Source organism: Gorilla gorilla, chromosome 9, assembly GCF_029281585.2.
Source record: "Gorilla gorilla gorilla isolate KB3781 chromosome 9, NHGRI_mGorGor1-v2.1_pri, whole genome shotgun sequence".
Taxonomy (NCBI): Eukaryota; Metazoa; Chordata; class Mammalia; order Primates; family Hominidae; genus Gorilla; species Gorilla gorilla.
Window position 1 is genome coordinate 69,175,212 of NC_073233.2, and position 10,593 is coordinate 69,185,804.

The following is a 10,593-nucleotide window of genomic DNA, read 5'->3' on the forward strand; positions in this document are numbered from 1 at the left end:
CACCTTTTCTTGTCTTCCGTTGAAAAAAGAGAATCGTGGGAGTAGGACCTATTTGCCAATCTCCTGGTAACACTATCACAACTGGCCACTTCCGCCCAACGCCCGGTAGTCCGAGAGCCTCCAAAGTCCTCCCCCGCACCCCCGAGGTCCTGCAGACGACGGCGTCGTGGGTTGTCACTGTTATCCCTTAGGTCTGGAGAGGGGACATCCGAGCGAGGGCCATTTGCGGCCAGGCCCGAGCTCGTCCCGCTCCGGGTGACCACAGAGTGCCGCGGGCGGGCAGAGGGGCCGGAAACCCAGGCCGCTTCGTCCCTGTTTCCGGCAGCGCCGCGCTGCTCCGGGAGCCGCTGTGGCAGCGTATGCTGCCACGGGGACTGAAGATGGCGCCGCGAGGTGAGATTCCGGAGGTGTGTGAGTCGCTGGTCCCTTTCCCTTCGGTCCCTCCCTCCCACCTCTGTCCCAGAGCTTGACCTAAACCCTCCATTCTCTAGCGTTAGGGACGTCGCGCCTCCCTGGTCCAAAGCCGGCTTCCGCGGTCCCGCCCACCCTGGGTGCCTGAAGGTCTCAAGGTGCGCGGCTCAAATAAACGCAGATCCTTGGCTGGGCCACTTCTAGGCTGGCTCAGGTGCGAATCTGTTGGTCTCCGCGCCCCAGCTTCCCCTCCCAAATAGTGACAGAGTGAGATCTTTGAGATATCTGTCAGCCGCGAGTTACCTCTTGACTTTTATTCCTGAAGCCGAAGAGTCGAGTTTCACGGTGATTCCTAGGAAACGAGGGAAGCCCCCTCCACTCCCACCCCCCGTACCCTCGCCCCCTCATTATCAGCAACCAGAAGTGCCCCCGAGTGGCCGGTCCCATTAGTTGCAGCGTCTAGTTTCCCCAAAGTTAGACACCAACCCATACGAGCAGAGAGGGAGCTGCCTTCCGGCCCATGCCACTTCTCTGTGCTCCTTTTTCAGGTAAACGGTTGTCCTCCACCCCGCTGGAAATCCTGTTCTTTCTGAACGGGTGGTATAATGCTACCTATTTCCTGCTGGAACTTTTCATATTTCTGTATAAAGGTAAGGAAGGCTTGGGGCTTGACGACAGCATCCCTTCCCCACTTCAGCTCAGAGCCAACTCCTACCAAGAACCTTCTTATTTTCCGCTCTTTTCTGCCCCCTGCAGTTCTTTGTCGCTGCAAGGCAGGCCTCCTCATCAGATGGCTTCTTTGAGTATGATTCCATAGGCAGCCCATCAGCAAGAATTTCTTGAGTTTGAGAAATGTGGGCTTCTCCATTCTGACTCTGCCCACATCACTGGTCTTTGCTGAGCTCCACTGTAAGCCCACTGGTGACCCTTAGAAACTATTCAGTGGCCTGTGTACCCATGTACATCCAATCATTTTGGAGAGTGGAGTCCCCAGAGACTTTTGGAGTTAGGAGTGAAACACCATAATAATGAGCCTGAGTCGCATTGTGAGTTTATGTATCCTGCTGCTGTAATAATGCCCACATCTCACTAACTAGTTCATGGAAAGCTGAGACTGATGTCCTCTTTTTCCCCAAGTGTGTGGCAGTTCTTGTGGGTGCTGTTATATGCTGTTTGCAAACTCTGGCTTTTGTATTGGCAGGTGTCCTGCTACCATATCCAACAGCTAACCTAGTACTGGATGTGGTGATGCTCCTCCTTTATCTTGGAATTGAAGTAATTCGCCTGTTTTTTGGTGAGTGCTGTCCAGAGAATATTTCCACTCTTTATGAGACAAGCTGGTATCTGTAACTTGATTAACAAGAAAAGTACATAACCTAGGTTGACTATCAGAGACTGGATCTGTATATCCTATTACTCCCTCTCTGAAGTTTCAAGTTGCTGCTTCATACATTGGGTCAAGATTTACCTGTTTGTTGCTCTGTAAGGCTAGAGATGGGCAATAGAATGGGATATTAGATGATTCCTTCCCAGCTGCCTAACTGCAAGAAGAGTGCTTGGTTCTTCTCACTAGTATTCTTAGGGGAATAGGTTCAGTTGTAACTCCATGTTAGGGCAGGCAGTGTATCCTGTACAGATCAGTACTAAGATCCCTAACAATTCTCTGAATAAGGATCTCTGTAGGAGTTTTTTGTTTTGTTTTGTTTTGTTTTGTTTTTTTTGAGATGGAGTCTCGCTCTGTCCCCAGGCTGGAGTGCAATGGCACGATCTCAGATCACTGCAATCTCTGCCTCCCGGGATCAAGCAATTCTCCTGCCTCAGCCTCCTGAGTAGCTGGGATTACAGGCGTGCACCACTGCTCCCAGCTAATTTTTGTATTTTTAATAGAGACGGGGTTTCACCATGTTGGCCAGGATGGTCTCGATCTCTTGACCTTGTGATCTGCCCGTGTCGGCCTCCCAAGGTGGTGGGATTACAAATGTGGGCCACTGCACCTGGTCGGATTTTTTTTTTTTTTTTTTGAGATGGAGTCTCACTCTGTCACCCGAGCTGGAGTGCAGTGGCACCATTTGGGCTCACTGCAAGCTCCACCTCCTGGGTTCACACCATTCTCCTGCCTCAGCCTCCTGAGTAGCTGGGACTACAGGCGCCCGCCACCATGCCTGGCTAATTTTTTTTTATTTTTGGTAGAGACGGAGTTTCACCGTGTTAGCCAGGAAGGTCTCGATCTCCTGACCTCGTGATCCACCCGCCTGGGCCTCCCAAAGTGCTAGGATTACAGGGGTGAGCCACCGCGCCTGGCCAGTTTTTTTTTTTTTTTTTTTGGAGACAGAGTCTCGCTGTGTCACCCAGGCTGGAGTGCAGTGGCATGATCTCAGCTCACTGCAGCCTCCGCCTCCCGGGTTCAAGCAATTCTCCTGCCTCAGTCTCCTGAGTAGCTGGGACTGCAGGTGCCTGCCACCATGCCTGGCAAGTTTTTATATTTTTAGTAGAGATAGAGTTTCACCATGTTGGCTAGGATGGTCTCGATCTCCTGACCTCACGATCCACCCACCTTGGCCTCCCAAAGTGCTGGGATTATAGGTGTGAGCCATCACACCTGGCCAGATTTTGTTTTTTAAACATTTATTTATTTGAGACAGGGTCTCATTCTGTCACCTAGGCTGTAGTACAGTGGTACGATCATAGCTCACAGCAGCCTTGAAGCCTGGGCTCAAGCAGTCCTCCAACTTCAGCCTCCTGAGTAGCTGGGACCACAGGTATGCGACATCATGCCTGGCTAATTTTGTGTTTTTTGTAGAGACAGTGTCTTGCCTTGTTGCCCAGGCTGGTCTGAAGCTCCTGGCCTCAAGCAATCTTCCTGCCTTGGCCTCCCCAAGGTGCTGGGATTATAGGCGTGAGCCAACATGCCTGGCCTGTAGGACAAGTTTTATAACCCCAGAAATACAGAGCAAAACCCTTATTTGTTAGAATATGCCATCCCAGAAATCAACGTTAAAGCACAAACTTAGGAACAAAATTACTTGCAACATATAAGAAAGGATAAAAGAAGGCTCACATAAATCACTAAGGAAAAGACAAAATAACTTTAAAAATTGGCTGGGCGCAGTGGCTCACGTCTGTAATCCCAGCACTTTGGGAGGCCAAGGTGGGTGGATCATTTGAGGTGAAGAGTTTGAGACCAGCTTGGCCAACATGGTGGCCGTCTCTACTAAAAATACAAAAATTAGCTGGGTGTGGTGGCGCGCGCCTGTAATCCCAGCTACTTGGGAGGCTGAGGCAGTAGAATCACTTGAACCCAGGAGGCAGAGGTTGCAGTGAGCCAAGATCGCCCACTGCACTCTAGCCTGGGCGACAAAGTGAGACTCAAAAAAAAAAAAAAATTGGTAAGGGACATTAATAGGCAGTTCATGTAAAAATAATTACAGAGAACCAGTAAAACTTGACAAGATGCTCAAACTCGCTAATAAAAATCAAATTGAAACAAAGTAACATTTTTTACCCATCAGACTGGCAAAGAAAGATTTATAATACCCAGTATTAGGGTGTGGGGAACAGGTTGTTATACACTTTTGTGGTAATTTAATTTAGTACAACTCTTGGGTAATAGTTATTACTGTGTAATGTTTTACTGTTAGCCCCAACAATTTCACTTCTAAAACTAGATTTAAAAAAAAATTCCAAGATATGCGAAGATAGCTATATGAGAATGTTTATTGCCAAAAATTTGGTAACATCAAAACACTGTAAACAAACTAAACATCTGTCCATACAGGATTGTTAAATCATTTACGGCACTGATTCAACGGACTTGTATATAACCATTAAAAAAGAACAGTTGCTGGGCACGGTGGCTCACGCCTGTAATCCCAACACTTTGGGAGGCTGGGGCAGGCAGATCACGAGTTCAGGAGATCGAGACCATCCTGGCCCACATGATGAAACCCCGTCTCTACTAAAAATACAAAAATTAGCTGGGTGTGGTGGCACGTGCCTGTAATCCCAGCTACTCGGGAGGGTGAGGCAGGAGAATCACTTGAGCCCGGGAGGCGGAAGTTGCAGTGAGCCGAGATCACACCACTGCACTCTAGCCTGGCGAGAGAGCTAGACTCTGTCTCAAAAAATTTAAAAAAATTAAAAAGAACAGTTAAGGCCAGGTGCAGTGGCTCATGCCTGTAATCTTAGCACTGTGGGAGGCCGAGGCAAACGGATTGCCTGAGATCAGGAGTTCGTGACCAGCCTGGCCAACATGGTGAAATCCTGTCTCTACTAAAAAATACGAAAATCAGCTGGGCATGGTGGCGGGCACCTGTAATCCCAGCTACTTGGGAGGCTGAGGCAGCATAATCGCTTGTACCTGGGAGGTGGAGGTGGAAGTGAGCCGAGATCGCTCCATTGCACTCCAGCCTGGGTGACAAGAAACTCCGTCTCAAAAAAAAAAAAAAAAAATTAGCTGGGCATAGTGACGTGTACCTATAGTGGGAAGATCCCTTCAGCCCAGGGGTTCGAGGCTGCAGTGAGCTATGATGATGCAATTGCACTCCAGCCTGGGTGACAGAATTAAACACTATCTAAAAAAAAAAAAAAAAATTAAGGTAGCTATGTGTGTGGAAAAATGTTTGTGGGGGAAAAATAAGTTGCAAAACAGGATGTAGGGTATGCTTCTATTTTTATAATAATAAATAGTAATATGTGAATATATACATATAAAAAATCTGAAACAATACACATCATTCTCTAATAATCTTCAGGGTGTAGGGACATGGAGGTCTTTCACTTTCTATAGTCTCAAAAATTATTTTCTGTGTTGAAATTTTTTTTTTTTTTTTTTTGAGATGGAGTGTTGCTTTGTTCCCCAGGCTGGAGTGCAGTGGCATGATCTCTGCTCACTGCAAGCTCCACCTCCCGGGTTCACACCATTCTCCTGCCTCAGCCTCCCGAGTAGCTGGGACTACAGGCGCCCGCCACCACGCCCGGCTAATTTTTTTGTATTTTTAGTAGAGATGGTGTTTCACCGTGTTAGCCAGGATGGTCTCCATCTCCTGACCTTGTGATCCACCTGCCTTGGCCTCCCAAAGCGCTGGGATTACAGGCGTGAGCCACTGCACCCGGCCATTGAAAATTTTTAAATGATTATATATTATTTTTATAATTAAAAATTTTGTTTTTCCCAAATAAAGATCCCATTGTCCCTTGAGTGGGAACCAGACTGGAAGCAGGACCTCTGGATTAAGTGACTTTAATCTTGTAGCTCTCCTAAGCCTCAAACTTTTAGTACAGTGGGACCCCATTTATAAATCTGCACACCCCCACTCAGGATCATTTTTTGTGCCTTGCCATTCCATCACATCTCCCACGCCTTTACCCTGGGCCAGGAAAAGCAGACCATTTGGAGATGACTCCATGGGCTGTGTCTGACAGGTACAAAGGGAAACCTCTGCCAACGAAAGATGCCACTCAGTATTAGCGTGGCCTTGACCTTCCCATCTGCCATGATGGCCTCCTATTACCTGCTGCTGCAGACCTACGTACTCCGCCTGGAAGCCGTCATGAATGGCATCCTGCTCTTCTTCTGTGGCTCAGAGCTTTTACTTGAGGTGCTCACCTTGGCTGCTTTCTCCAGGTACTGCTGCTGAGGGACCATTTCTCATCACTAGAGGGTTGGGTTCCCATCCCAGGGAGGGATTCAGTATTCTTCTGAAGCCTAAGGGATCTAGAAGACTTTTTTCTAGAGGGAGGAAGGGGTGGCTATGGGATTGCCTTTCCTGTTTAGGGTAGGTAGATCGTTTCCCACTCAGGGAAGATACTCTCCCTATTCTTTGGGGCCAGGAGGCTCGGAATATAGAACAGTCGAGGCCAGCTGCTCTCATTCACTGGTCTTTTAACATTTTCTTTCTTTCTGCCATCAGTATGGACAGGATTTGAAGTACAGAATTTCAGCCAGCAGCCCATCAGGCTGACACCACACATATTGCTTCTGATACTTGAGCCACACCAGTGAGAATTGGTGGGGCAAGTTGTCCTGAGAAAGGCTGTGTGGCTTTTCTTCAGCACAGACATTTGGGCAAGCAACTCAGCATAAGGCCAGTGGGTACCATCTTCTAAACCAGGACCATCAGCCCAAGAGACTCTTCTACACTCCAGTATAGGGAGGGGCAAGGTTATTCTCATCCTGCCCCTTCTCAGAACCAGTCCCCTGCTGACCTCAAGTTCTCCTCCTTGATCACCGTGGCCAGAGCATCTCGTGTGGACCATCTAGGCTCCTTGGGCTTCAAGCAGGACCTGAGCCACATGCTCCCTGTACGAGCTGTGCTATAACTGTCCCACATGAGCACGGAGAGCCTCATGTTGGTGGGTTTCCAGAGTGATGTGAAAGCCTCTCACCCCAGTCCTCGGAGACTGAGTTCCAGAACTTTTTTAGTAGCTCATAGTGTTATTTTTCTACTCTCTTCATGAAACTAACTTTATTTTATAATAAATATGTATTTTCTGTTGTGGGGGTTGCAGCCTTTCCTTATGGCACCTGTCCCTAGAATTCATCCACTCCAAGAGAGGGTCATGACTATCCCAGCAGTTTGTTCTCAGGAGCTTTGCTTAGTGATACAGTGTGGACAAAAGGCAGTGATGACCACTGATTTTCTTCCCCAAGCTGCAGCCTAAATTAAACCCTAAATGCACTGCCATCCTCTGTATCTTCCTCAAGTTTCTCGTCATGCAAAAGCCTGCTTATTTGCTTCACTCTGCCCCAAAGTCAGCATCTTGTCTCACTCCTCTTACAGATGTTAGCTCTTTTCCAGTGGGCAATGTGTAACTGGAAGAAGCATATTCTAAACTAACTTTTTTTTTTTTTTTTAATTTTAGAGACAGTGTCTCAGTCTGTCATCCAGGCTGCAGTGCAGTGGCATGATCTTGGATCACTGCAACCTCTGCCTCCCTAGCTCATGTGATCCTCCCACATCAGCCTCTCAAGTAGCTGGGACAGGCACACACCACGCCTGGCTTTTTTTTTTTTTTTTTTTTGAGACGGAGTCTCGCTCTGTCACCTAGACTGGAGTACAGTGGCATGATCTCAGCTCACTGCAACCTCCGCCTCCTGGGTTCAAGCGATTCTTCTGCCTCAGCCTCCCGAGTAGCTGGGAATACAGGTGTGCACCACCATGCCGGGCTAATTTTTTTTTGTATTTTTAGTAGAGACGGGGTTTCACCATGCTGGCCAGGCTGGTCTCAAACTCCTGACCTCGTGGTCTGCCTGCTGGCCTACCAAAGTGCTGGGATTACAGGCATGAGCCACCATGCCCAGCCCACTAATTTTTGTATTTATTGTAGAGATGGGGTCTTTGTTGCTCAGGCTGGTCTGTTAACTCCTGGGCTCAAGCGATCCTCCCGCCTCTACCTCCTAATGTGCTAGGATTATAGGTGTGAGCCACTGCAACCAGCTGTTTTTTTTTTTTTTTTTTTTTTGGTCATTTATTTTAGTATTTTGAGGCCTGGCACAGTGGCTTACACTTGTGATCCCAACATTTTGGGAGGCTGAAGCAGGAGGATTGCATGAGTCCAGGAATTTGTGACCAGCCTGGGTAATATGGTGAGAACCTTGTCTCTACAAAAAATTTAAAAACACGCCAGGTGTGGTGATGCGCACCTGTAGTCCCAGCTATTCAGGAGGCTGTGGCAGGAGGATAGCTTGAGCCCAGGAGGTCAAGACTGCAGTGAGCTATGTTTGTACCACTGTACTCCAGCCTGTGCAGGAGTGAGACCCTGTCTCAAAAATAAAATTTTGAGTTAACATAAAAGGAACACTTTTTTTTTTTAAGCTGGAGAACTGTCACTCTAGATCAATGTATACTTTCTTTCTCCAAGTAAGCATCTTTAAAATTATTCCTCATTTCCTTGGTAGTGGCCATGTTTTTTAATTCCAAGAAGCCACGAGGAGCCGTGACGGAATCCACTTCAGAAAACCTTGAGGCTCTTCTGTCTGTTTTCAGATGAATCCTAGATTATCTGCTCTTACTCAAAGTAAAATGTAACTTTAAGCATTCTATGCTGGCTTTAACTCTTACTTTCTATGATCAAGCTCATTCTTATCCTGAGGGGCTCTGCTGTCCAAAGCACTGATGTTTTTTCTTGTTTCCTACCCCTTCTGTGCCCTTGCCTCCCAGTTGCCCTTGGGGACTATCCAAAAACCAGAGTAGACAGGTCTAATCAGCCATGAAACAGTAACAAAACCTTCAATAGGAACTGCCCTGATAATCACAAATCCCACCAATACCAATTTTCTGCTACTTTCTCCCTGTGTTGAAGAAATCGCTGGTATCAAACTGGAAGAGAGCCCATTCTGCATGGCCTATTTAATTTAGAGGTTCACTGGTTAAGCTCACTGCCACAGCAATATAAATGATTGGAAGGCTCAATTGGAAGTTGAAGGGCGCCTTATAAAATCCATTAGAATTTAAAGACCTACTTTAGAGATGAACCAAGTCTTACCCCCGACTTTGCAGGCTTAGAGATGAGAAGTGACATAACCAGCACCACACATCTGGTTATTAACAGGTGGAACTAGAAATCTTGCCTTAGGAGTCTGTCTGGATCAAGGAAATTCCATTTCCTCATACTTGAGAATGAGGATGATGGTTGAAAATGAGGCTGTGATTAGGAATAGGAAGTCCTCTCATTTACTGGGTGGTTATGTGGAAGTTTAGTGCATTGTGCTTCCTGTGGGTTGTGTGATAAATGTTCATTTTTCCTGATGCTTGTTGGAACCACCTGTGTAGATGCAGTTAGTCACATAATTAGGACATACAACAGAAACTGAGGCAGTGGAGTCCTGGCACAGTGGCTTACACTTGTGATCCCAACATTTTGGGATCACAGAAATCAGTGTAGCTAGTCTTTCAGATTTATCGTGGCCAGAGGCTGTGCTCACTAGAGTCAAGGGAAGCCACTTTACAGTCCACACAGAGCTGGAGGTACCAAAATTCTGGGACAGTGGAGAGAACTCAGCAAAGCAACAGGCCCTGGTCATAAGCTTGGCAGAGGCCTGCTCAGCTACTCACACTCATGGCTAGACCAGCAAGTGACTGCAGTGGTCTCGCCCAGTTTAGGAAGCATTTAAGGCAGATTCAGATTCTAGCTCCATACCATGGCAGCAGCTTGTGGATACTACTAATCATCCAGTGCCTGGCAAAGTGTATTTCATTCATATAATGATCCTATGAGGCAGAAGGAAATTAATCAGATGTTAAGTCATGTGTCCAAGGGCATTCAGCTTAGAAATGGAACTGGGATTTGAACCTAGAGTAACCATAAAATCCTTCCTTTTCTACACCACCATGGTACCTCCTAGATGAAGCTGAATTTTGCCTCTAAGCTACTAGTCCTCACAATTTAGTTTACAAGTCATCTGGGGCATAAAAACCAGACGCCTAGACCTTACGTAGAGATTGCTACAGCACAGAACAGGTGTCTTAGCAAGCATGACGTACAACTAAGATGTGGGTTACCATGGAACCCAATTTGAAAGTAATAGTTTACATTCTAAGGTATTCCAACTATTTTTCTTCCTTTTCTTTAAGTTTCACATCTTGATAGACCCTCTACGGAATTTCTCTTCTCCTAAAGCTTGTTTTTACAGTGATCTTGCCGTTCCTGGTACCATACACATTATCATCTGGTCTGTGGTTCACTTTTTTTTAAATCATTGAACCCTTCTTCACCTGGCTTTTTAAAGCCAAAAGCTTTTCTGGAGCCCCAAGATCACCCACACTATGTACTTCCTCATATTTAGGCAGTTTACAAAACATTCACATTTGTTATCTCTGATTCTTAAAACATCCCTGTGTAGAAGGCACAACAGCTATTTTCATTTTGTAGGTGAAAAAGACCAGGGTTACACTGCTTGTCCATATTTAGATAAACAGGTGGTAAACTAGGCACTACCAGTCAGATCTTCTAACTCCTATCAAAGGATTCTTCCCTTTCTGAACTTGACACTGGAATTTAACTGTACAAGTTAGAACATTTGCTCTGAAAATAAGTCTTAGGAATCTTGAAGGGTAAAGGATAACTTAGAAGTTTTCTTTAACCAGCTGTTTAGATGGCCAAGGAAAAAAGCTAAACCTTAAGGGATGCCTCCAAAGGTTTGCATTAGAGGTCTCTTAGGAGGCTTTCCACAGTCAACTAAAG

General features: G+C 46.5%; 1 protein-coding gene across 2 annotated transcripts; it reads left to right on the forward strand.

Moving 5' to 3' along the window:
* The first annotated feature begins 23 nt into the window (after window positions 1–23).
* Window positions 24–6,905, forward strand: TMEM216 (transmembrane protein 216). Of its 2 annotated transcripts, none has more exons than XM_004051308.5 (5): window positions 24–393; window positions 960–1,061; window positions 1,613–1,705; window positions 5,833–6,034; window positions 6,321–6,905. In XM_004051308.5, the coding sequence occupies exons 1-5, from the start codon at window positions 360–362 to the stop codon at window positions 6,334–6,336; spliced, it is 447 nt and encodes a 148-aa protein (XP_004051356.1). In that variant the 5' UTR covers window positions 24–359; the 3' UTR covers window positions 6,337–6,905. The 2 variants fall into 2 exon arrangements, with proteins under 2 accessions (XP_004051356.1, XP_018892498.1); XM_019036953.3 differs by having other exon boundaries at window positions 199–407.
* Window positions 6,906–10,593: the final 3,688 nt, after the last annotated feature.

Bases quoted from the DNA above. Each gene is read 5' to 3' on its own strand.
- TMEM216 (XM_004051308.5), top strand. From the start codon at position 360: ATGCTGCCACGGGGACTGAAGATGGCGCCGCGAG. The intron at 394-959 runs GTGAGATTCCGG...CTCCTTTTTCAG, and splicing joins ACTGAAGATGGCGCCGCGAG to GTAAACGGTTGTCCTCCACC. The intron at 1,062-1,612 runs GTAAGGAAGGCT...TTGTATTGGCAG, and splicing joins TTTCATATTTCTGTATAAAG to GTGTCCTGCTACCATATCCA.